We start from the raw sequence: 26,969 nt of genomic DNA, 5'->3' as shown, positions 1-26,969 counted from the left end.
TCTGTTTCAACAAGTGGAAACACTGTTGGGATAAGTGTGTGCGTTGGGGAGAAGAGTACTTTGAAGGGGTCCCAGACCTGTAACTTCTAAATAAAGTACATTTTGTTTTATGACGTCAGTCCGCGTATTGTTTGAACAGATCTCGTATATTTAATTCTAACAATATGACTACCTTTTCTACCCATAAAGCAAATAACAATAAGTGTATGTTTTTCTTATAGTAAAGCCACATCGGGCTATTTGCTCAGCCCACCGAGGGGAATCGAACACCTGATTGTAGCGTTGTAAATCCAGAGACATACCGCTGTACTAGCGGGGGACGATAAGAATAAGAATGAACGTAGTATTTGAAAAGAAAACTGAACAAAAACAGATTAGAATGGAGCCAAATGAAAACCAGATTTAGAGAAACACCATTCATTCTTTACAAATTACGGGTTAAGCAGTAGAAGGTGTTTAAATATCATAAACAAGACGTCTACAAATTATGAAAAAATTACATTTGTGGGAAGTGAAATACAGATCTGAAATATTACTTTTACACTTCCGATTTTAGTTCCGCAATGCATGAATTAAAAGTATTTATTTATTGTTAAGCGCAAAGCTGCACAACGAGCGATTTGTTTTCTCCTCACCTCGAGTACAGAAACCCAATTTTTAACAACATATGACTGTGGCTTTCAGTAGATCATGAGGATCAGCCAAGTAAGAGAATGTATAAAACAGGAGAAAAAACACACTTAAACTAATTTTAATCCCAGATCTTAAGGTTATACATTCGTGTTTAAATTTCCGACGTACCGTGTTGTGTTGACGATTATATACCAACAATTACTTGATTAATTAAGCATAAATAATTTATAACAATATCATTGATCTTATAATGTTTTTGGTATTAGAATATATAAAATGTGCAACGAAAATCCTTACATTTAATGCAGAGGTACAAAGAATGGAACAAAACACAAAATACTGAACTTTTTACAGTTAGTTTTATAATCATTTTAGCCCAGCATGGCCAGGTGAGTTAAGGCGTTCGACTCGTAATCTGAGGGTCGCGGATTCGAATCCACATCGCACCAAACATGCTTGCCCTTTCAATCGTGGGAGCGTTATAATATAACGGTCAATCCCACTATTCGTTGGTAAAAGAGTTGGCGGTGGGTGGTGATGACTAGTTACCTTCCCTGTAGTCTTACACTGCTAAATTAGGGACTGCTAGCACAGATAGCCTTCGTGTAGCTTTACGTGAAATTAAAAAAACAAAAACAATGCATCCATTTCTCAAAAATTACTTTATTACGATAACATTGTCAATTCTAAGCTACTTAAATTCCATAACAACTAGAACAAAACTAATTAATGAGCTATCTGTGCTCCACTCATCTCTGATATGGAAACCCAAATTTTAGTTGACAACACGAAAAGCTTAATAGGAAAATAATTAATGTCATTATTCAAAATTACAAACTACTAATTATGAACATTTTATGTCTTCACCGTTTAAACAGTTGCCACTTCACTTCCATCATAATAAAGAAATACAGTTATGATAATACCTATAACGTTATCATGGTAAAATAAATTTTATGTTTTGACATTCTGTTGCGAAGTGTAAGTTTACCGAAAGGATGTAGCGATAAACAAACACCTAACTTGTTAAAATTAAAGTTAAAAGCTCTAATGCTTGCGCTTTTATGTCTTCAATAATAAAAACGTTATCTGCATTTTCCTAAGCCATAAAGCCATCAACACACGCAGTTACTCATACGCTGTACAGAATTATTGTTTCTACACATAGTTCGGAAAAATAAATACATTTATTTCAGGTAATTTCCACGAATATTTTTCTTTATATTGGATAGCTCATTAGAAATGTATTGAAAATAATTTTACTTTTCACCTAGCCTTAATAATAGGTAGCGCTTCTACAGCACGACAGATGCTCTTCATTATAGTAGTGACAATCTTTGGTTTGAAAGGTACAAGTTTTACCAACATAAAGCAGTTTAGATAAGACATTTCGAACTACTAACACAGAACTTTATAAACCTACGATAATCAACGCTAGTAGTTTGAAACTGTGTTTCCAAATTTTGCAGGTTGATGGATTTTAGTACTTGGCACAAAATTAATTACTACACATAATGTAAAATACTCTTTAAATAAGACCACTCTTGTTTATTCATTAAGCACGTACAAAATAAAATAGTGATAATTTTCTATAAAAAAACACGCTTGGATTAGTCCTAACTATTCCACATTTAATGGTCGAAAGGGTAAGTATCGTTACCATCAATGGATGTGTTTTGGAGGTCATCATTCTCTAAAAAGACTTTTAACGTGTAGACGTGGCAAAAGAAAAGATCAATAATAACCAATTCCTGTAAGAGAAAAACTGTTTCTCACTACAATTCGAGCCATAACGACCCTTAAGAAGCTTCCGATGGAAATGACAAGATTGAAAAGAAGTTGGCCGACAAAACCATATTGTAACCTCAGGCTAAACTGAAAAAAATGCTATTCAAATTATGGTTTTTGATATTATGTTCTGGAACACTTTGTATAGAAAGGATCTCAACGGCTAACCGGATTTATTGTGTGCGTATATTTAATTAAAATAAAAAAAAAACAGCTAGAGAATAGTCAACTTGTTTTCAGAGTCACCAGAATATTGCGGTGATTTTTATTTAATTTTAGGGATTTTTAATATTATCTTTTTGTTTAGGTTCTTCACTTTCTTCGATTACTGTGTGTTTTGTAAAGACACAATAAAAATTGAAATTATACATTTCTGATATCAAGACGTTAAAATAATTTATTTTTTAGTTAATATAGAAACAGAATAATAGGATCCGTTTATTAAATACGTATCTGATAACATTATGGCCACTTCAGTTTTTAACTGATGTTAGAGCGTTCAACCAATTAGTAATCTACAGTTGTTGCGGGATTGAAACAGTGTCAAAAATACTAATTCTTTCAGTCGTGACGTCATTCAATGAAAGGTTTAAACTGAATATTCGTTGATAAAGGGTTGTCCAACATTTGACAGGAGATTTTGCCTGTCGGTTAACTTTCCTGTAATTAACAATTCAAAATTCAGAACGGTGACAGGTAAACTTCGTATTTTTACCATGACATAAGAAAAAAATTATCGAGTTTTAATTCTAAAGCTCAGAAGAAAAAAATGTAAACATGTAATATTTTATATTAAGATTCTGCCATTACTTCTGTGTTTTAACTATAAAGTTTACTGTATTACAGCACTACTACTAAGGTATATGGTTTGCCAGTTTTCTTTCTAGGACTACCGTCCATTATAATCAAACTTTCACGACACACTGATTTATTTCCTGCACCCCATTCACTTCAAGCCTAAGGCGTCTCATGCACTCAGTTATCTTTCCTTTCTTTTTCTGAAATATTACTCTTAGTCATGCGCACAAGTTACACAGTTCCATGTGGTATTTACGTGTACAAATATTACAGCACTAAACTGGATGATTTCACCCATACACACAAAAAAAATCGATTTCTTACGTTAGAGAAAGAAAAATTTATGTACGGCAACAACAATAAAAAAATCACACGATTGTTCCTAGATTGAAAAAAATGATTGCTTTGAAATGTATAGGGCACGGCAAGCTTGGTGGAACAAATAGTAATTTTTTCTCCTCCTCATCAGGAAATTTGAGTAAAATAAGTATAACGTAGGCATACTGTGAACCACATTTGCCATACTGTTATTGTAGCCTAATTGATTTGACGCCACAAAATCAATAGCTTTTATCACTAGGAAAAAAAAAAGGTTTAGCACGGAAATAGAGGTTAAAATTTTAGGGGATGATCGTAAAGGTTGACATGTTTATAAAAATTTAGAAGTAGAAACGTACTTCAGGGAGATATGGCCACCCTAATAATTCGATGCATATGGATTCTGTCATTTTGGTAAGCGTAATTTTGTTTATCCTTATTCATATGAATTACGTGTGTGACTTCTTATGGCTCATAAATGTGTAATATGTGTGTACGTTTTATGTGCTTACCTACCCCATTTAAATTCATGAGCACAGATGTATAAATACATTTGTTTTGTACTTGTATATGAGAATAATAACTGCTCATTTTACGATGTTTCTAATTCTTACTACACTTGATAGTTGCAGAGAATTTAAATTATGACAACATGAAGTTCGCAGTGCTTTCAACTGAAATATAAAATATAAACTAGATGTTATGAATTAGCTTGCAGAACTTGCTGTGGTGGCCCGGCATGGCCAAGCGTGTTAAGGCGTGTGATTCGTAATCTCAGGGCTGCTCGCCCTGCCGTGGGGCGTTATAATGTGACGGTTGGTAAAAGAGTAGTCTAAGAGTTGGTGGTGGGGGTGATGACTAGCTGCCTTCCCTCTAGTCTTACACTGCTAAATTAGGGACGGCTAGCGCAGATAGCCCTCGAGTAGCTTTGTGCGAAATTCCAAAAACCAAACCAAACCTTGTTGTGATGATTAATCTTAATGGTCAATTTCTAACAAATTTCTAGTGTTCTAAGGCGTGTGATTCATAATCTCAGGGCCAAACATAATTTTAACTGCCTAGAGTTCGACATCCCACCACATCGCTGCCAAAAACATGCTCGCCATCTTTGCAGCCGTATATAATATTAACGGGAAAAGCGTTATAATGTGACTGTTGCTCAATATAAATTTGGACCCACTATTCGTTGGTAAAACAACATAATGAGTAGTCTAAGAGTTGGTGGTGTAGTCTAAGAGTTGGTGGTGGGGGTGATGACTAGCTGCCTTCCCTCTAGTCTTACACTGCTAAATTAGGGACGGCTAGCACAGATAGCCCTCGAGTTGCTTTGTGCGAAATTCCAAAAAAACAAACAAACAAACTCTCCGTTGGGAAATCAAACCCTTTAGTTTAGCGTTGAGAGTACTTTAACTTGCCGTTGATTCAATGGAAGGCACTTCACAAACATTGAAGCGAAAATGAAATACAAACCTTTACGAAAAAGTCAAATAAATAGATATGGTGTAAATAGTAACCATCAAACATATTAAAAAAAACTAAGGCAAAACAAGAAAAAACAAGTTTTGTAAAGATATTTCTATACCTTTGTTCAGCCAGGCATGACCAAGTGATTAAGATGCTCTACCTGTAATCTGATGGTCGCGAGTTCGGATCCCCTTCACACCACACATGCTCGCCCTTTCAGCCACGGGGCTGTTATAACGTTACAGTAAATCACACTATTCGTTGGTAAAATAGTAGCACAAGAATTGGCGGTGGGTGATGATGATTAGTTGCCTTCCCTCTATTCTTACACTGCTAAATTAAGGACGGTTAGCGCAGATAGCCTTCATGTAGCTTTGTGTGAAATTCAAGCACCAAACAAAAACAATTTTTTCCAACTAAATCCTCCAATTGTTTTGGAACTAATTATTTTAAAGCCGCTGAAACCTAATCTAGTATCGGATGTTTCGTTTTGGACTTTATCTGCTTCTATTTTAATCTTTTTAAGCCTTCAAACGTACAACTGAGCTACTGAAAGGCAGAGAGAGGTTTCACGTAACACCTAATTTCATATTGTTCATAGCTTTGGAGCCCGTCATGGCCAGGATGTTAGGGCGATCGACGAGTAATCAGAGGGTTGAGGGTTTGAATCACTCCACACGTATGTCTTAGCGCAGTTAGCTCTCGTGTAGCTTTGGACGAAATTAAAACAAACAATCAAATCACTGTTCGTCAAACATATTCGCCTTTTCACCTGTGGGGGCGTTGTAAAGTGGAAGTCGTTGGTAAAACAAAAGTAGTCTAAGAGTTGGCTTTGGGTAGTAATGACGAACAGCTTCCCTTCTACTCTTTTACTACTAAATTAGCTAGCGCAGAAATCCCTTCAGTAACTCAGTGTGAAATTTGATATAAACCAAACAGTTATAAAATCAATGATGTATTACGATGTTAATAATTCACTTAGACATTCACGAGGCCATATCAGTGGGCTTAGTTGACATTTATATAACTCATGTTAGCTTTACAAACAACATATTATCTTCAATAATTAAAAACTTATTTTATAGAATTTCTGAAAACGGTAAAAATGAATTAAATACTTCATAAGTAAATAGATTTTATGAAAGAAAAACCAAAATAATTTTGTTCGATATTTCTGAGTAGAACTTATTTTAATTACTAGAGTTCCATTAATATATCTTATCATGATTTAAGAATATGCAAACCAGTGTTCTAGATGGAAGATAGCATTTAGCAGTTTAACTAAGCAATAGCTTAGTCATTAAATAGTTTTCACTCGTGCTTTTCGTTTGTGTATTAGAACCAGTTTTATGTTATGGTACTATTGGCAAGATTTATAAAAAATACTTATGAGTACCATTATAAAAGCATAGTTGGTTTGAAATACATCCATAATACGTACTTACCTGTACATTTTTATTGTCCTATAAGAGCATATCTATGTTATTCCTAGATATCTAGAAAAAAACAATTAATAGCATAAAAGCAAAAATCGGCAACGAAACGTTTTTGAAAACTCTTAATATCAAATGTAATTAATCCTGTTATAAAGGAAATGTGTATTTAGGCTAACATTTCATTCTTAGCGCTGAATCACAAAATCAAAATGCAATTTTTTAAATAACTCTCATAATGCAAATTTACAATCACAGGTATTTGAAACTTGAAATTATAAGGGACTATAAGATATATATATATTTTAATAAGGCGTTAGATTATATAATACTAATATCTTGTTTCAAAGGTTTTCTGACACAGTATGTTGCTTATATTGAACATTCAATATACTGCTTATTTGTCCTCGAGCTGAAGATTTCCCATATATTAATAACTACTTAAATATATAGTAAAATAGTTAATGAAACTACTCTTAGTGAAATAAATTGACTGAGCATGCGTAAAGTCATTTTATTTCAGTGTTGCTTGAAACTTAATAAAATACTCCCAATATAATGATCGCTGTCAATGTCGTCTTGGTTTTATTTGTCAGTGATCCTACATTTGCAGTGACTCATCTGTGAATCTGAAAACTTATAAGGTTAAAATCTAGATGTCGATACCTATAGTGGCCCAACACAGACAGCACATTATGTAGCTTTGCATTTAACAGCAAATAAACATATTTCTTAGTGTGTGATTATATAACAGTTGCTCTTTTAGTCCGCCTTCTTACGGATGGATATTAGAAATAAATACATCCTATAAATAAACGTAACAAATTAGGTTACAATAAGAAGTGCCAAAATGTGCGTTAAAACAATGAATGCGGCTGAATGTTAAGAAAAATCTCATCTTACGTATATAGCACAATGCATTACAGCGAGAACTGGCAACACGTGTAAAAACATTGAATATGCCTTAGTTGAAGATGAATTACACCAAAACAAAAATAAGTTAGGTATATGAAAGGTAAGTCTTAAACATCGAAAAATGTGAAAACATTAAAATTTAATAGGTTTTAAATTTGATTTAAAATCACTTACGCTGCACGTTGTTTATTTTCATACGTTGAATATGAATTGTGTAAAAACGAAATTCCAGGTCTGTCTTTTGTCTTTCAGAATTGTGTAAGAATGACATATTTAGATCTTCTAGAATTAGTGAAAAACAGTAGCACCTCAGATATGGTATTTTGTCTCTCGAAATTGTGTATAAGTAAAATTTCATATCTATTTTTATGTTTTCAAGATTGGCTTAAAATTAGCATTTCATATCCATATTTTGTCTCGCTAAAATAATTTCTTTTTGAAATCCGAAACAGATAACTTGAATCACTAGTGTATATTTCAGTATTTTGGAATTAATATTGATATACGAATCTTTCACTGATTTGTCATTTAACTTTCTCACTCAAAATATTTTATTAATAAATTTATTCTCACATTTTTTTCATTCTCTATAATTTCATTTTATTTTAAACAAGTCATTAAAATATCAATGATAAATAATTATGGAATGCTTGTTTGGAATTAAGTACAGAGCTGCACGATATAATATCCGTGATCTGCCCACTACAGGTATCGAAACCCGGTTTCTACTGGTGCGAGTCTGCAGATATACCGCTGTGTCACTGTGTCCACAAGTAAATGATATTACACAGTTGTTTGTCGTCAACCAAAATATATATAATAAATATATAATGTTCAAGTTTTGACTAAATGCCATGACTACTTTATGATATATTACTGATAGAAATTAACTCTATACTCTCTTCAGTGACTCAGCGGCAATTATGCAGAATTACAAAAAAACCGGGTTTATATACCTGTGGTGGGCAGAGCACAGACAGCCCATTGTGTGTCTTTGTACTTAATAACAAGCAAAATACCGGAAACAAAAACCCATACTGATAATTGTTCACGGCACAGATGACCCAGGACTGCTGTTAACGGACTAAACAGTAAGAAATACATAAAATAGTAATCTTAAGAACAAAACTAAATAAACAACTCTCTACAGAATATTTATAACCATAGTTACATTAGAGTATATGTTCGTGTTATTAATTTTAATATTAAAACATTCAAAAATACTTTGTTCTGAACTGTTTTTTCTTCATATAATTATATCTAAATAGCAACACTTCAGAATTGTTGTTGTTGTTCTGAATTAAGCACAAAGCTACATAATGAGCTATCTGTGCTCTGCCCACCACGGGTATCGAAGCCCAATTTTTAGCATTGTAAGTCCACAGACATAACGCTGAGCCACTGGGGGGCCACTTCAGAAGAAGACGTATAATTGCTGGTCATCAATATTAATACTAAAAGATAGATTAACGCTTTAGCACTTAAACATAAAATTTTCATTATGATTTTCAAAAACATATTTATAAATAGTTTCTAATTCCTAAATTCAGGAAAGAATTATTTTTCATTAGAAGTTTACTCTTAAAATTTCCAGCGTTGGAACATTCTAAATCAGCTGATACTATATTAATATATCTATAGAAAACATCAAGCGAAAAGATAATCTTTCTTTCTCGCCCTAAGCAAATGGTTCATCTTTTACTTCGCTCGAGTAACAACATGAACTAATTACGTTTATAAAGTTCATACATATTTATTTTTCATTTAACAAAAAGAAAATTCAATTTTTTTTAGAGAAGGGACATATTTTGCTGATTTTTTCACCACATCCTTACAGAATGTGGTCAGTATATGGGCTTATAATCTTTCCCAAAATTATTAATGCCAGTTTCACAGTATACTGTATTAAACTTGATCGTGACATTAATAACAGTGCACCCTCGCAAGAATATCTCCAAATAAAGTCTACTATAAGAAATAATCACATCCTCAACTCTTAGTTTTTTTGAAACATCACATCGTAAAATGAGTCAACTGAGTACAATTGATTCACACTCATACACACACATATAGATATATATATATTTAATTTGTTTTACGGTACAGAAACTCAAAAAATGGTATAAGTTCTATGTGATATCTAACTGAAGGTGATAATTATGGTAATTGCTCTTGTCTTTGTATAACTTACTCAAGAAATAAACGTAATCAGATCCCTGAAGCATTTAACATTTTATGAAAAATAGGTTAATTATCAACTTTGATTACAAGGTATAAATTAAAACGTTACGGATATCAAATCATTGGTAATAGTGAATTAAAGCCCCTTTAATTCAAGATTTTCATGCGTTATTTGAAAACAGAAAATTAAAACAACGCTAAAAACCTACTGAAAGGAAAAAGAGCAATTTATACAAACGTGTCTTTTCAGGAACTAAAACTTTGATATAGCAGGGCTAGAAATTGTATTTCTATATCCTGTTTTGAATGTGTATTGTAACAAACTGTTCTGAAGGAAATCTGTGGCATCTCATGCTGAGAATTATGGTTCTAAATAAAGCCATGTAGAATGATCCAGTGAAACTGTTTCTTTTATACAATACAAAAATATCATAACGATCCTTGGATAAAAACTCTGATTGTCAATGTTATAGAAATAAAGCATATTAATCGGATCAGTTATTAAATAATGTTGTATGGTTTAAAAAGATACTATAAGGCATGAAACAAAACTTTGATTGCTTGCTCTCCATTATGATTCAGCTACAATCACTAAACCCCAAGTTTAAACTATTAACATAAGAAACTAAAACTGATGTTTTTAATCTGTTGTGTTGCAAATTGTACAGGAAATTGTTTGATTATTATGTCATACCAGTGTCACACTTTGAACTTTTCAGAAACGACTTTTAAAACATTTTGTTTTTATTTGAACTTTTCAGAAGTGAATTTTAAGACACCTTGGTTTTGCTTGAACTTTAGGAAGTGTTGTTTGTTTTGAAATTTGCGCTATCTGCGCTAGTCGTTCCTTATTTAGCAGTGTGAAACTAGAGGGAAGGCAGCTAGTCATCACCATCCACCGCCAACCTTTGAGCTACTCTTTTACCAATGAATAGTGAGATTGATCGTAACATTATAACGCTCCACGGCTGAAAGAGCGAGCATGTTTGGTGTAATCTGAATTCGAAACCCCCGACCCTCGGATTACAAGTCGAGTGCCTTATACACCTTGGATATGCCGCGCTTTAGGAAGTGACTTTTAGAAGATTTTGTTTTCACTTGAACTTTTTAGAAGTGACTTTTAAGACATTTTGCTTTCACTTTAGAGACATACATATATACATATTTATTTATATATTATGATATGTGACAAACGAACACTATTTGTCACTATTCCCATTTTAGTTTTTCAGATGGTTTCATGATGATAACTTCTTAACAAACTTAATTTTTATATAGAAATGGTCGGTGGTGGCCTAGTGAGTAACTTGTCTTTTTGTGCATCAAAGGATCTTGGGCTCGAAATATATCATGCTTTACACTTTTAGTTGTAGCGCCTTCTGAAAGTAACAGGCAATCCTATCGTTCAGGCCCTTGTGGCAGCATGTGCTTTTAGATAGCATACTTCCCTCTGCTAATATATTTTGACACCAGAAACGACTATATCTGAAACCTGTGTGTGGGTCGCTGATTTTTTCGCTTAGTCCACTGTGTGAATAGTGTGCTATTCAAGTGGAAAATTACAGTTTCAGTTTCCATATGAAGTACATAGAATTTAGAACAGTTTCAAATCAAGATGTACTAAATCATTTATTATTATGAAATAACGAAATCTTATTACAGCTTAACCGAATAGTCATATCTTAATCATGCTCTCAAGCTGGTTATTAAGGACCCATTGTACGTTTCATATACACAATTCATTAACACTTATTTATTGTTTAAACAGTCTTATCAATATGTGGTTTTGTAAGCAATTTGCAACCAGTTCTTTGAAAAAGGATGCAGTACAAACGCAATTGATACATACATACACACATTATAGACATAAACACACATATAGGCCTTGCGATTACGGTGCTCGAATCGTTATCTTTAGGTTGCGGGAATGAAACTCAAAGATGACTATTTTTGTTGTTTTCAGTCTTGGGGGCGTTATAACATGAAGGAAAATTCTTCTATTTGTTGGTAAAAAGTAACCAAAGAACTAGTGGTTGGTGATTTCAGCCGGTTTCCTTTTTCTATAGTCAACAGCTCAAAATTCAGGATGGCGGCAAATAACTTTGCTAACTTTGCTGTAAAGAGAGAACTGGCACACATGCATACATTTGTTTTATCAACTAAATATAAATTGTACTTTTACGGTTCGGTAGCAAATGGGCGATAACCAACTCGGGGATAGTAAGTTATGTCGAAAGATAGGTAGGTCCTCGACTGGACAAGTTGTCGAAATACAACTAGTCGACAGCAGATTGTCGACAATTGCGTCTTGAGATGGACTTGTTATTATATTTACATTTACTTAGGGAAATGTATGCATGTTTACACGTACATGAATCAGATTTACAAAGTACATGAGTAATTTGTTGCATTTTGAATAAATAAATATAAATACAATGATTTCATACAGACGAAACAAGTTCGCGAAGTATTAAATTTATACTCGTAAAATAAACTGAATAAAAACAATATAAAATATTGAAATTAAATGTATTATAGATGTCTTATAGCAAAAATTAAAATGACGTAATAATGATTTCTACAGTAAGAAAGCTACAGTCTTGTCAAAAAATGATCTCGTTATTTCACTTCGATAACCACAAGCACTCACCTAGCCTACAGTCGGTTGTACTACTGGTGCATTCTAAATATTGTTATGTATATGAATCTGTCGGCAAGTGATAAAATTATTGGCAAATGGGTTGTTGTCGAGTGGTTTTTATTATTGGTAAATGGGTTGTCGCCGAGTTGTCTGTCGACTATTAATATTGTTGACGATTTGAGTGTCGCCGTTTGGCTCTCGCCCACTTGAGCCTGAACCACTTTAACATACATTGGCTCTGAATCAGTTAGAGCAATGACCAGTGAAAGGTTAGCCCTACAGATATAAATTTCCGGAAACGTGTTTTTTCTCATATACAGGTTTTAACTGCAACGGGAGAATCATGCTTATTTTTTTTTTTTAGTGTAACTGGTTTGCGTAAAACTTGATATTTATTCAGAAATGGAAAATTCGTTTACTATTTATAAACATATAATTGTACAATCCGAGTTCTGTTAAAATATCTGAGAGTTATGTGTCTTATTTCGTTTGATTTGTAATGATTTGATAGATCTTGGTCTACAAATTGTTGTTTTTAATTTTCCATGCTTATTTAGCATGTTATTAGATTTGGAAATATTTTCTTTATATGTGTGCTTGGTTCACAACTCCTCTCTCAGACATTTTGACAATTACTTTTTAATGTTTTTGTTTCTTCAAAGGAAATTATTTCTGTTTACTTTTAATGATAAACAAGTGATTTTGATAACTTCATAAGCGCTTAACTTCAAAGAAAGTTTCTGAAAGGCTAGAGGAAATATTTTTAGGCTGATGAATAGCTTGTCACTTGACTAATTGATAATTTTGTTTAAGGAAAGTTTAGGGCGTTTTGAACGTAAATTATTATTATTTTCAATTCAAGAGTCGATAAAAATCCATAAAAATATTCGTTAAATAATGTTTTATTTCAGTTGATGATTTATGTAGGAGTTTATACCTCTTTAGAAAATATTTGTTTATTCGTTGAATTTTGTGCAAAGCTTTGTTTGTTTGTTTGGGAATTTCGCACAAAGCTACTCGAGGGCTATCTGTGCTAGCCGTCCCTAATTTAGCAGTGTAAGACTAGAGGGAAGGCAGCTAGTCATCACCACCCACCGCCAACTCTTGGGCTACTCTTTACCAACGAATAGTGGGATTGACCGTCACATTATACACCCCCACGGCTGGGAGGGCGAGCATGTTTAGCGCGACGCGGGCGCGAACCCGCGACCCTCGGATTACGAGTCGCACGCCTCACGCGCTAGGCCATGCCGGGCCTTGTGCAAAGCTACTCAAAAGGTACCTGCACCAACAGTTCCTAATTTTGAAGATACAAATAAAGGGAAAGCATTTAGTTATCACTGACTTGGGCTACTCTTTAGTAATAAAAAGTATCTTTGACTGCGTCATTATAACACCTCCATGGGTGAATTGGTGAGAATTTGCAATGAAGACATTTGCGAGTCGAGAACCCTAAACTCCAGACTATACCAGGCCTTTTGGAAATGAAACTGTTTTAGCGACAAACATATAAAACACTTCTACAAATTATGAAAGGCTTAAAATGTTTTAAAATGGAATTCTAGTATTCTCAGTGCACGTTTTTTTCATACGTAACATTAACAAAATTAAATTAAAAATATTTGTTTTAATACAATAATAAATAAGAAAAGTGTGATTATTGAAACATTTGGTAAGGTACTTGACGTTTTAATCTTTCTACATATATGTCTTATTCTTATAGATGTCCTCCTGAGTTTCATATACGAGACTTCGCATAAAATCAATGTGTTGTTAGAAAAAAATGCCATAACTTGTTTTAAGCTCGAAGACAGCTAAAGGGGTTGCTATGGAAAGGTTGGATTCTGTGACGTCATACAGCGCAGCGAAGCAGGCAAGACAGTTACTAGTCAAGCGTGAATTCGCTTAGTATGATTCCACTACCCGAGCTCCAAGCGCCACTCTGATTTCTACTCGAAAGCGAACAACTGGTCACAACCATTCCAAGCCGTGACTGAAGCCCCCTTACGGTAAACTTTTCTAGTTTTTAGCAAAAGGTAACGTGCTAGTTTAAGACATATTTTCACTACTTTTTTTCTGCTAGTGCTAATTTTAGTTACTTAAAAACATTTAAGTCACTTGAAACATAAATTCGGAGTAAACTGTTTTTTCAGAGACATCCTATTCAAAATTAGAATTGAACTATACTGCAGTTTGACGTAACTCAAGAGTTGTTGGGGCTGAGAATGAAAATACAGTTTTGAAAACCATCTTGAAAAGGAATTAACTGGTAAAGGACAGAAACAAGAAAAGCTTAGAGGTTAATTTTCTTCTTCGAGTTGAAAACATTAAATAAACATAAACTAGAAAGTGACACTTACTCAAGGTCTGGCTTCACTGCTACACAGTACAGTAACACAGGTAAGCGGTAATATTGTTTAATACTTTAAACTCACTAACGATTGTTTTCTATAATATATAATTTCTTATATATTATTAACAGAATTAAATTTGCTTCAATTCTACACGTTGAAAAACGTCAGGGCTTTAAATACCATAAAATGGGGCCACTTGATCTAACATTACTATTATTTTAGAAGGAATTATTGAATATCCAGATGCTTTTATAGGACTAACTTTAGTGTTAAAGCTTTCAGTAAAGCACAACATTACAGTCATAGATGATAAAGTTTGATTTTATCATATCTGGTATTTATAAGTTAATAACAACTTACCAACATTTTAGAACTTTTGGTGTCTAGTAGATGCTTCTTGTTCAATATTGGGATTTTTATACATGGATGTTTTTACAAACCCTAGTGTTGGAAAAATATGGACTACTGGTAATTCGTAATGTTCTTACCTAATCATGGTGGTTAGATACAGTTGATAAGTTTTCAAAAAAAGATTCCTAGACTCTATTATTTTCCCATGAAATACAGATGGGCTACATTGTTGAACTGTAATTGGTTACCTCTCAACCAAGAACCATAGATGTGTCACCGTTTCGAAAAGTGTTCTGTTTCTAATCATTTTACTTTACAGTTTTGCTCCAGATGTTATTTCTGTACAGTTCAGTATAAAGAAATGTTTAAGAATTAAAATAAGATTGTACTAAATTAATACAAACGTTCATGAATAAAAGTGTTTTGTTGTGAGCAGTTGTCCTAATGAAATAGTTAGTTAAAAACCTAATTGTGGTTTTCATTTTGGAGAGAAAAACAAGAATCTTTGAAAGTTACTTTCTGTACTTTTAAAGTTTAGGTTGGTGACAATGAGGGTTGCGAGGGTTTTTATATGATTCAATAATGAGAAAGAAACACAAACACGCTTCATAAGTGACTTTAAGGAAAATAAAATGAATTAAGATATTTACTGAAACAACTGATGTGCTTACATTTTATGTTTCTATTTGGTATCTATTATATTTCTGAGTCGGCTTTGTTCATGCAACACACTGCATTTGCAGTAACCATTTTTGATATACATATTTTCATCGAATGCACATTGTAAGTAAATATTAATATCAACTAGTACTATTAATATAAAATTAATGAAGGAGTTCAGGTTACAAGAAGTGTTTTGTTTTGTGCTTTTCAAAGTGGTTATGAAATATTTTGTCCTTGGAATCTGATTTGATACCGATGATCTTCAAAGCGTTTTTTTAAAAATTAATTTCAATACTACTTCACATTTATTTTCTCACACATCTTATACATTCACCCCTCTTCATATTTACGAAAGTTGTACAACGTTTTATTTTAATTTCTTCTTAGACTTCTGCAAAATCGTTCGTATTTCCTAACTCGCTTGTGTTTCAACTTTATAACGTATTTTCGTAATAATCATTGGTGTGAACAAATAAAGATATATTACAGATTACTGACGTGATGAAAGCTCATGTAACTTATATTATGGAAGTAGAAAATGAAATGTAAAAAATAAACTGAGTATTCTTAAATTGTTTAATCTCGAAGCGTATGTTCAAGGGAGGTCCAGTTCAACCTCTAATTTGATCGACATGCGACATTGGGTTATGTTATCATACTTTTGGAGAATTTCACTCTTTATCAGTAATGAGGAAAACAAGTTAACCAAAAATAGACTAGTTGAACCCATATCATGATAAAGAAAAGTAGCCAATGATATTTTTTTCACTTTATCTATCGAGTGTACAGGTTTTCTCACAGTGACAATAAAGCACGTTCACGCCAACAATATATTTAAGGTAGAAAATGGTTATTTTGTAGTGAAATATGTCGTATACATATCTTCTTTCCTATTTATTCTATTATTATATCTCAAATTCTCACAATGCATTACAAAAAGTATTCTTTTTCCAACTGTAATTTTTGTTTACAAAGTTTTCTCCCTATAAGTTGATTTTTAAGCCATTTCCTCCCATAATACCACAAATTTGGCCTTATCTGGGCTGAAATGATGGTTTAGTGTTATAATATTTATGACACAATTTTCTTTCATGTAGAATAAACATATTAAAAATATGCCATTATTGATCTTCACAAAGATATAACATATCTTACATATTTTGATTTAGCTCAACGATATAATTTATGAAAACTAATCAGTCTACTCCGCTTGTTACGCTTAAGCATAAAAAACACACCATTTTATATTTCTCCATTGAAATCAGCTTTGTTTGGTACAATACTACTTTTTAATGACAACCTCAGGTTATTCATGTTGTATATTATACATAATAATCAAATTAAATCATCGCTTTGTCATTTTGGATTAAAATCAAAGGATAAGGTTGCAGACAAGTTCTGGGAACTTAAAAGCTGCACATGCTCATAAAGCACATTAAGATATAAGGTAAACTACATATTACAGAATAATTTTGAAAAGCTAGTTCTGTGAACTAAGCAATTACATGTGATCTATAAAACACTTTCAGTTGCAAGAAGTTTTAATTCTCAGATATTTCTAATTAGTGTCACATATCTATAACGCACTAGTATCTTCTTAACATAACACAACGTGTTCCAATGATTAATTTTACGCGTGTTTTTGAATAAATTGTGTGTTATAAACGTTGTTTGTTTGTAGATCCTATCATTTTCTTTTCTTTTTCTTTAAACAAAATAAATTAATTCTACATTTTAAAGAGCTTCATCAGCACATCTTTTGAACAGTGAATAAATGGAAAGTTCTTTTTGAAACTGTTACAGTTATTGGTGCATAATTCGGTTTCTCTAGTTTGTTACCAGTTGGTTTCCACTATTGGTAACTTGGAAAGACTTTTGAGTTGAGGATTAACACACAGATTCTGTTCAGGGCAACAAACTTTACTACCTAAACACGCAATGAACAACCGGTTTTTCAAATCTTAAAATTTATACTACAGCGAGATCAATATCCCCCCACTAAAAAACAAACACACTAGTGCCCTGAAGTGGGAAAGTTATATGGATGAAGTATTTTAAAAAGACGTAATGGTTTTGTTTTATTTAAAGGAGTTTCCCACGAACTATACATAACATATAGTCAAATACGCTGCATAACCATATTTAGTAATGTAACCAAGGGATTAGTAAGTTAACTGGTTTGCGGTAAATAAATGTTAAGAGTTGCTGTATTGTATAAGTTACTTTCTGTCTACATAAAAAAATGTGTTGTCATTCTCGAGAAGATTGCTGAGACTAGCTAAGTTATTATGTTTTATTTGCCAGTGAACCAACAGTTTTTACACACTCAAAAACAAGGTTGTCGAAACGAAAATAGTTAATTCTTAGCGAATGTTATTCGCGACAGTCTTCTAGTTTCGAAATTTAAAAAAAAATGTATACCTGATATTTATATACTGAGATACTTTACTCTATTTCTTTCACATTTAAAAGTCTAAATGAAAATAAATCATTTTGCAACAAATGGTCCTTAGCTAATATATCACATCTTGTCTAATATTCAACATTTTAATTAAATGTGTTATTAAAACTTTCTTTATGTGTTCTAAATTTATTCATTTTATCTTTTATTTTATCGTTATCCAAAATAAGATAACTGAGTGCATACACACGCACTTTCTTATATATATTTAGGAAACGCAATAGATATAATATACGCAACTTTTAAGGGAAAGAAGCACACATCTTAGCTTCGTCGACTTAATAGTTTCGAATGATAGTTGGAAATTTGTAAAATAATGTATCATACATTCATTTACTGATTTCATAATAACTCTTTTAACATAGAAGTTAGGGAGCTCATCAAGCGAAATTCTATTCATTAGTGAATTTTAAAATATTTAAGATTGATTAGTATCAGTTTGTTTTATCGCAAACTACATAGATGAGTATCTGTCCTATATTTGTCTTTAGCCTGTTAAGACAGAAGTCCACGAGATTTTGAACTCAAGTGTTATTTAGTGATTGTGTTATTTTATTAAATAGCTACAAAGTGCCTATTTGCATTTTGTCCATCGCGAGGAATTGAGCCCCGGATTTTATCATTTAAACTTCTCTTTTTTTTTTAATTTTATGGTAATAACTTGGTGATTTTAGATGTTATAGTTTATCCATGAAAGTCTTGAGAATGAAATTATTATGACTAACACTTAGGAACACTTAGAAATTACAAATTAAAATTATACTTTATTATGTAACAAATAGTAGAAATATAATAAAAACAGAATACAACGCAGACAAAAAAATACGTATAAAAGTGCCAAATCTTCCATGTAATGCGTGGAAACATTAATTCCCTATAAACAGTAATTAAATTACCTTCGTAATGAAGACCTAAATGCATCATCTAGAATATGTTTTTAATTTGTTTGTTTTTGAATTTCGCACAAAGCTACTCGAGGGTTATCTGTATTAGTCGTCCCTAATTTAGCAGTGTGAGACTAGAGGGAAGGCAGCTAGTCATCACCACCCACCGCCAACTCTTGGGCTATTCTTTTACCAACGAATAGTGGGATTGACCGTCACATTATAACGCTCCCAGGGCTGAAAAGGCGAGCATGTTTAGCAGGGATGCGAACCCGCGACCCTCAGATTACGAGTCGCACGCCTTAACACGCTTGGCCATACCGGGTTATATGTTTTTAGCAATAAGAGTTAGATATTCATGATACTGCAATTATAATGACTTCAATATTAGTATAACAATAATAAAACGATTTGCCTCTGTAATAAGTGCAGAGTAGCAATTATAGAATCCTGTTTTTACATTATATACAAGTTAATCTGACATTGGTTGCTTATGAACGTCGTATATTTGAACATATACGTACATAAATAATTTTTATTTTATAAAGGTGAGTGTTACGCTTTGTCCACGTAGACTGAGAAGAAATTGTTAGACCTTATGAGAACTTTCTTATTTAATTGCTTCGATTTGTTTGATAAGTTTGTTACGTATTATAATAAATTCCAGACGAATATCCGATTTATCATGTTACGTAACGTATTAATATTTCGAATATCCGAAAATTTGAATTTGAATTAGTTAAATGTTGATGTGTATCAACTTTATGATATTCGCCAACAAGATTGATACACACAATTTTATTTCTTAACACAAATATATTTTAACGTACAAAAAACTGTACAGTTGATATTAACGGTTATTACAAATATTCGTTTATGTATAAATTGATTATACTTTTTATAATAAAATATCCTTTTAAAAATCATAAGAAACTTTAACGTCATTATTCTCATTCATTAGGTTTTTTCGGACATATAGATTTTTATCCATGATGATTTTTAGCTCTTTTCAATGAAACTACTTCAGTTGATCGAGTTTGAAAACAGGAATCTTGTAAATGTTAATATAAAAACTCTATTTTAATTGTGTTTCCTTATTTCGTTGGAACTTTCTGGAAACTTAGATTTTAATTTTATTAACGTAATAAGATATGTCTTTAGGTTATCACGAGATGCATTAGTTCCGCTATCTTACAAAATCTGTATACTCGAAAAATAATTTGTCGTGAGCATTGTTTTAGCTATTCAGAAGAAGATTTCGAGCAACCATTAACTAGTAGAACATCTTATATCTTGAGAATTGCTTCACAGTTTCCACGAAATAGATACAAAACCAAATTCTCTTGTTCCTGAGTTCAGAATTATATCTAAAAATGTGTTAATGTCTAAAAAGGTCTCTGTTTTTATTGCGTTTCCCACTCAATCAAAGACAAGGGTTCCGAAATGTGACTTACAAACCTCGTATTCGTTTTTCTAATGATATATTTTTTAGTAACATAAGATACGAGTCTTTGTTTCCACTCTCTTATTTCTTCTCTTATAAGATGAAAGCAAATGTGACAGGAGGAGACGTAATAATGAAAAGCAGTTATATAGCTGTTGGACAGAGAAGGTAACAATTGTAAGAGAAGAAATGAAATTGTGATGTCACATTTTGTGCACGTTCATGTTAACTGTCCAACTTCTGTTTGACTATTAATGACATTTTTGCCTGTCTGTATGTATGAAGTGGAAACATCTGTGTGTCCGTTATATAACTACTCTTAGGTCGCTGGACGACTCTTATACAAACTTTGTGGGATGATAATTTGAAACAAGTGGCATGTTCATGGTGCCTTAAAATCCCACCATCCACATTATTATTGTTATTGGGCATTTATTATATTTGACATAGGTTAACGTTTACTACATGGAGAGATGACACTGTTCTTACAACAAAATGCTATTATTTTTTCTATAACACACCACATGCAGCTGGGATGGGGGGAACACACAAGTATCTTATATATCTTGGACATTGCGTCAACGCTTTCTGTGCAGAGATGTAATAAACAAATGTTCTCCACTATTTCAATAATACATTAACTCAGCTGTAGTTTCTACTCCATCAACGACTGATATGAAGAGCTGTTTCTTGAGTTATTTCCACTTTCTTCTTTGACCCGCGTCGTTTCAAATTCAGTCTGTAAGACACTTCTGTGGCTAATGTGAAATACTGCAGAATGGCATTAAAATTTGGGTATTGCAAGCGAGTAACAGAAAGCAAACAATTTTGCCACTTTTAAGTTCATAACGTGGACGAGTACTTCGGCTTGTTAATATATAAAAAAAAACATTTACATTCTAGCTACATTAATATATAACTTGGATAATCGGTTTTTGCAGATGTGCGTATTTGGTAAGACTCCTGTGGTACGAGTGTGTTATGATTAAATTGCTCCAGTTGTGAGAAAAACACTTTAAAATCAGCGATAATATTTCAACAACGTTTACGAATATTTCTCATTTTATATTTTAAAGTGTTCTGGGAAGTTATTTTACGAATAACAAATAATTCTAACTTTTAAAGAAAGGAAATACAGGAAGTGAGTACCGTTAAAATTACTTTGTTTAAATATAGAATGTTTGAGCATGTGAGGAGTTGTTACTCTGATTTTGTGGAAGAAAATCTGTGTCGCGAGGGTCAGCGGTACGTTTACGTATTATAACGTTAGATATGAGTTTCGACAACCAATGGTGGGTAAAACACAGATGGTCTACTGAGTAGCTTTTCGCTAAAAGAAACAAACAAACAAGAAAGCTTGTTTGAGAATTTTCACATAAAGGTATACAAAGGGCTACGTGTACGTGGAAGAAATTGTTGTGAAAAATATGTAAATTTTCTTCAATGGTTGTATTCTAGAAAACAAAGACAAATAAACTTGTATTTCCAGACAAAGTAGAATTGATGTTAATCATAATTAATATTTTTGATTTAAAATTAGGTTATTGAAACATCAAAACTAAAGACGAAATTGCAAAATTAATAAACAATCCGGTATAACAAACTAAGTAAAAATACTTCAGGCATTACTTAATATGTCGATCATTAAAACCTATTGTGAAACGAGACTTATGGTAACTAATAAAGTATTATAATGTTAAGCCTTGAGAAACTCCAAGTTAGTCCTAAATACATGCACTACTAAGCTAACGAATAAAAATAATCTTCATAATTATAAATATTTTTAATATTGTAATATAAGAAGATTTACCAAAACTAATTACGAAAAATAAATGGAATTAATAATTGCATACAGTACGTATTAAAGCATTAATGATTTAGTTTTAAGATTTCCTATAATCTGAGCACATGATGAAGAACGTCCATCTTTCGAAAACGCTAGGTATATGATGTTGGTATTTTAATTTTTCTTTAAGTCTTTGAACCTTTTGTTTTCCGAATATCATGAACATTTGACGCTAGCATCCTGAAAATGTTATCAAGCAAGCAACATCAATGTACAGACTAGAGTTAATACAATTAATTACTTCGATGCATATTCACATAACAAAAACTTGCGATAGCTACAAAACGATCGAGTTTAACAAACTAAAATACTAGCCACTTACCTGAAGAATTGTGTAAGTCTTGAGTTTTCTGTACTGTGCATTTGAGATGCTCAGAGAATGACTGTTTGAAGAATGTGAAAATTTCAATATAATGGATTGCTTTCTGCTCAGAGACAAATCTCAATATCTTTTTGATTTTATTTGATGGATAACCATGTCGGTACGATTTAGACATATACGTAAAACATTGTCGAAGAATATCATACTCAACATGGATTCCAACTTACACGCTTAACCTGAATCAAATTATTGATTAATAGTTGTTATTAATTATTCATCATTATTAACCAATTTAATTTATTATTTTACTTATTATCATTAATTTATTACTTATTCATTAATTATATATTAATTAGGATCTAATAAATAAAACATAAAGTTACTAATTAATAATTAGATTTTGGAGACTGTTTTGGCTATTATCCATGACAACGCTTGGTACCCAGTCACTACAACCGTATCGTAAGTACTTAAAAAGTAGAATCTCTAACAATCTTATGTAAATACAGGAAGTTTGTGCTTTACAGAATTTATCATGCAAATCTATTCTTCCGTATGTTTTTTAAATTAAATACAGTCTAATAATTGCGGAAGAAAACTATTAATTATAAGTTAATATCAATACCAAGCTTTTAGAAACCCGGAAATTCCAAAGATTTAACTGGATGAACGCGGCATACGGATAATTAATGGACAACAGAAAATTTTTGATGAGCACTGACCTGGAACTGTTACTTTACTCCTTTATTGCAATTAACCCGTGTCTGTGGAAGCGTGCAGGTAACAAAGTGTATCAAGGAAGAGACAACAAAGTTTTGTTTTGTAGAACACTACACTACTAAGTATATCAATTTTTTTGTTATCGAGTCGATATAAACGAGCTTCTACACATGTTAAGATACCTTGTGCATTAGAGCAGAAAGGTTTGAAACATCGAATAACCGAACAAATCGGTGGAGCTCCAAGTATGAGTATGAGGTTGAATTAATTTTTTTTCTGTCGTCACACAACATTACACTTTGAGAGGTTTCCTATACCTTAAAAACAACGTTATAATGTTAAGTTATTGAATATCAATTCTTTTATACAACAAGATATGTCAAATATTTAAACTCACTTTGGATAGACTTATTCCTAAAAAGCCTCATTGAATATTATACTAGATTGGCTTTAGAGTCATATCTCATAAGAAAAACCATTATTTATTTTACAGAAGCACAGAATTTTATATCCGCACATTTTACTAAGAATAATGGCTGATGACACAAACGCAAATATTGGAAGTTATTTTAACTTTGCTGATTATACACGCAATAAAAGTAAAATAAAGTACATTGAAAGTCTGAAAAACCTCAGTGTGAATTTGATATATCTTTTATTTACCGAAGGTTATTAACACAATATTATCATTTCATTATTATTAAAGTCAATGCAAAGTAAGTGGATGAATCCCAAGACTTAAAACAAACATTTATTCCATTGTGTTTGTTTGTTTTTGGAATTTCGCATAAAGCTACTCGAGGGCTATCTGTGCTAGCCGTCCCTAATTTAGCAGTGTAAGACTAGAGGGAAGGCAGCTAGTCATCACCACCCACCGCCAACTCTTGGGCTACTCTTTTACCAACGAATAGTGGGATTGACCGTCAAATTATAACGCCCCCACGGCTGAAAGGGCGAGCATGTTTGGCGCGACTGGGATGCGAACCCGCGACCCTCAGATTACGAGTCGCACGCCTTAACACGCTTGGCCATGCCGGGCCTATTCCATTGTGAAACTTATTTTTGATGAATATATTACATTACTGTATACTTAGAAGTTGATGTTAGTTTTCTATTTTTAGTGCGTTTTTATTTTTATTTGAACAGTCTTAAGTCTTCATATTCTATATGAAATATAAAGAGTTATTAAAGGCGTACTTTATGTATATATTTCTTGTTTGTTTAGTTTTTCGAAAAAAATATCAATATGAATGAACAACAAGACTGCCACAGGAGATTGTATTCTACATTAATTACAGTAAGTGTCTAAATCACTTTTTTGTTTTACTATTTGATCTTTCCTATAAAATATAACAAGAAACAGTATGATTGGGAATTAATTTTGTTTTGATTCTTTTCAACTTGATTTCCATTTTAAACAATAAGATATGAAAGATAATTGATTGCTTTAAAACCGTAACTTAGCTTACTAAACAACAACAATAACAACAGCATGGTTTAAAAACACCATAACTATATTCTTTACAACAACTAAATAAGAACAGTTTAAAGTAAAACATTTACTGGTTTCCATGATGTATTGATCTTAAAGCACTTTATACGTTTTACTGCTCAAGAAAAGTAAAAGACAGAGTAGTGATTATTGAAAAAGCATATATTAATTGTGTCTTGATGAAATGTTGTATATTCTTCTGAAAATAAAGTTTTAAGCTAGAATGCAATTTAATAATATTCTATAAGTCATAACCGATCATGCATTGAACTATAGAAATTTTCACCTTTACTTATTTAAAGTACTATTATCAAGTAATAAGTCGTTTATTTAATAACATTATATTTTTTGTATTATATAATAATTGGGTGAGAAGAAATACTACTGAGTTTACCTTTCTTTAAAATCTTCCGTTTGAATTACTGCCATCAGAGTGCGAAGCATATACAAGCCATTAACAAAACAACTGCTTTTTGTTGTCTGATAAAAACAGAGCTTTAAAAAGCACAAACAACGTAAGGAAGATCAGGGAGTACAGAAGTTTATACACAACGGAACTAAAATCGCGATTTTACTGAATGCTTCTGAATTTTTAGCCTATTATTAGAAAATCATTAAAGCCAATGATTGTTAGATTAGATTGGACAAGTGGTTTGTGACTTGTTAAACGATCCCAGTTTTGGAAAATGTTACTTTATCATCAAAATTTCATGAATGACTAAATTATATGACGTTAAGAATCTTTCATTTGTTCACCGTGATTCATGTTCTAGATGATACGCTATGTCCGAAACGAGATCTTATAATACAGCAATTTCTAACCATTTTAGGTAAACAAAGAAAATATGATCTTTCATGTTGCCTATAGCAACAACAACATTTTTAAGACCTTTGATTATTTTTTCTTAGTCGTTGAGGTAGCAGAATATGAAACAATTACTTTTTCTTGAATAATTAAGTTGCTCAACAAGTAATACACCCATTTTCACATTCTTACATAACAATGGAATATTTGACTTTATAGATTAATTACTGGACCTGTACCTCTAGATTAATTACTAGCTTAATTCTAGATTTGCACTTCTGGATTAATTGCTGGACTAATTATAGAAATACACATCTGGATTAATTACTGGACTAATTCTAGAACTATACGTCTAGATTAACTACTGGACTAATTCTAGAACTATACGTCTAGATTAACTACTGGACTAATTCTAGACCTGCACAATTAGATTTACTACTGAACTGGTTTTACTTAATGTTTTGGTTTCACATCCGTACAGCTAGAAATCTGTAGTGATGTATCACAACATCTCCATACTTGCATCTTTATAATTCATTGCTGCTCTAATTATACACCTACATATTTGCATCTTTATAGATTCACTACTGGAGTAATTACATTCTCATACGTCAAAATTATTATACGTCCATTAAAACACTGATTCTGTACTTAGATGTATACTCTAAATGCATGAGTTACTTTACTAATTACATATACGCACTTCTTACATAACATTTCAATTACTCTTTTAGTTTTAAGTTTTAATTTAATACGACGTAACACAAGTTACAATATTTGTCACAAACGCAAATAAAAACTAGGTAAAACTAATATGTTTACCTCATATTGTTTGTTAAATTCTAGATAAATTAAAAAGTTATTTAAATGTTATTATACTAGCATCAACTGGAAAAAGTACAAAGACACCATAAAAGCCTTAACTGTAGAGCTTATATTAGCACCATGAATAACAGCGATTTTTTTTTCCAAACGTGCAAGATTATTGACGCAACATTTCCTTCACAGAGCAAAACCTGTATCTTCCTGTTTACATTATTAACCACTTGCAAGAAGAATATAGACTAGATTTACCTGTCCTCGTAGTAGATAGTTTCATATCATTATTTGCTTTACAACACAGGTATATGATTCAAGTCTATCGTTTTTAGACCAAGATATATTGGCGTTTCAAGACTTTAGAAAATTCTGTGCACATCGAAGTGGTTATTGTGATAGTACTTGAAAAAATGTGTTTGAGAACTTTCTCAGCACAATTAGCTTTCAACAGAACATAAGTACTATAAAAAATTAAAAAAGTCTAGTCATGGGTTTACTCACTAGTACTCAGTAGCCTATACATGGAAAATGTTAACGCCCTTAAAACAGCTTCTCTAACTCTCAAAAGTTAGCTTAGGTATGTTGACAATTTTTTCTTAATACAGCTACACTACAGAAAAGGTTCAAGGATGCATGA

At 32.1% G+C, this 26,969-nt stretch overlaps 1 protein-coding gene across 2 annotated transcripts in view; it reads left to right on the top strand.

Annotated features, from left to right (window-relative positions):
• The first annotated feature begins 14,088 nt into the window (after nt 1-14,088).
• LOC143234996 (uncharacterized) overlaps nt 14,089-26,969 on the top strand; it is a 39,116-nt gene continuing 26,235 nt past the window's right edge. Inside the window, exons 1-3 of one of the 2 annotated variants that reach the window (XM_076472692.1) lie at nt 14,089-14,180; nt 14,325-14,571; nt 24,442-24,513. In XM_076472692.1, coding sequence (XP_076328807.1) covers nt 24,463-24,513 — 51 coding nt within the window. In that variant the 5' untranslated portion in view covers nt 14,089-14,180; nt 14,325-14,571; nt 24,442-24,462. Of the gene's footprint in view, nt 14,572-24,441; nt 24,514-26,969 lie in introns of both variants that reach the window. The other variant, XM_076472691.1, reaches the window with a different exon arrangement.

The sequence above is a fragment of the Tachypleus tridentatus genome, chromosome 12, assembly GCF_004210375.1.
Source record: "Tachypleus tridentatus isolate NWPU-2018 chromosome 12, ASM421037v1, whole genome shotgun sequence".
Taxonomy (NCBI): domain Eukaryota; kingdom Metazoa; phylum Arthropoda; class Merostomata; order Xiphosura; family Limulidae; genus Tachypleus; species Tachypleus tridentatus.
Note: the sequence above shows the minus strand (reverse complement) of the source record. Positions and strands in the feature narration are given on the sequence as shown.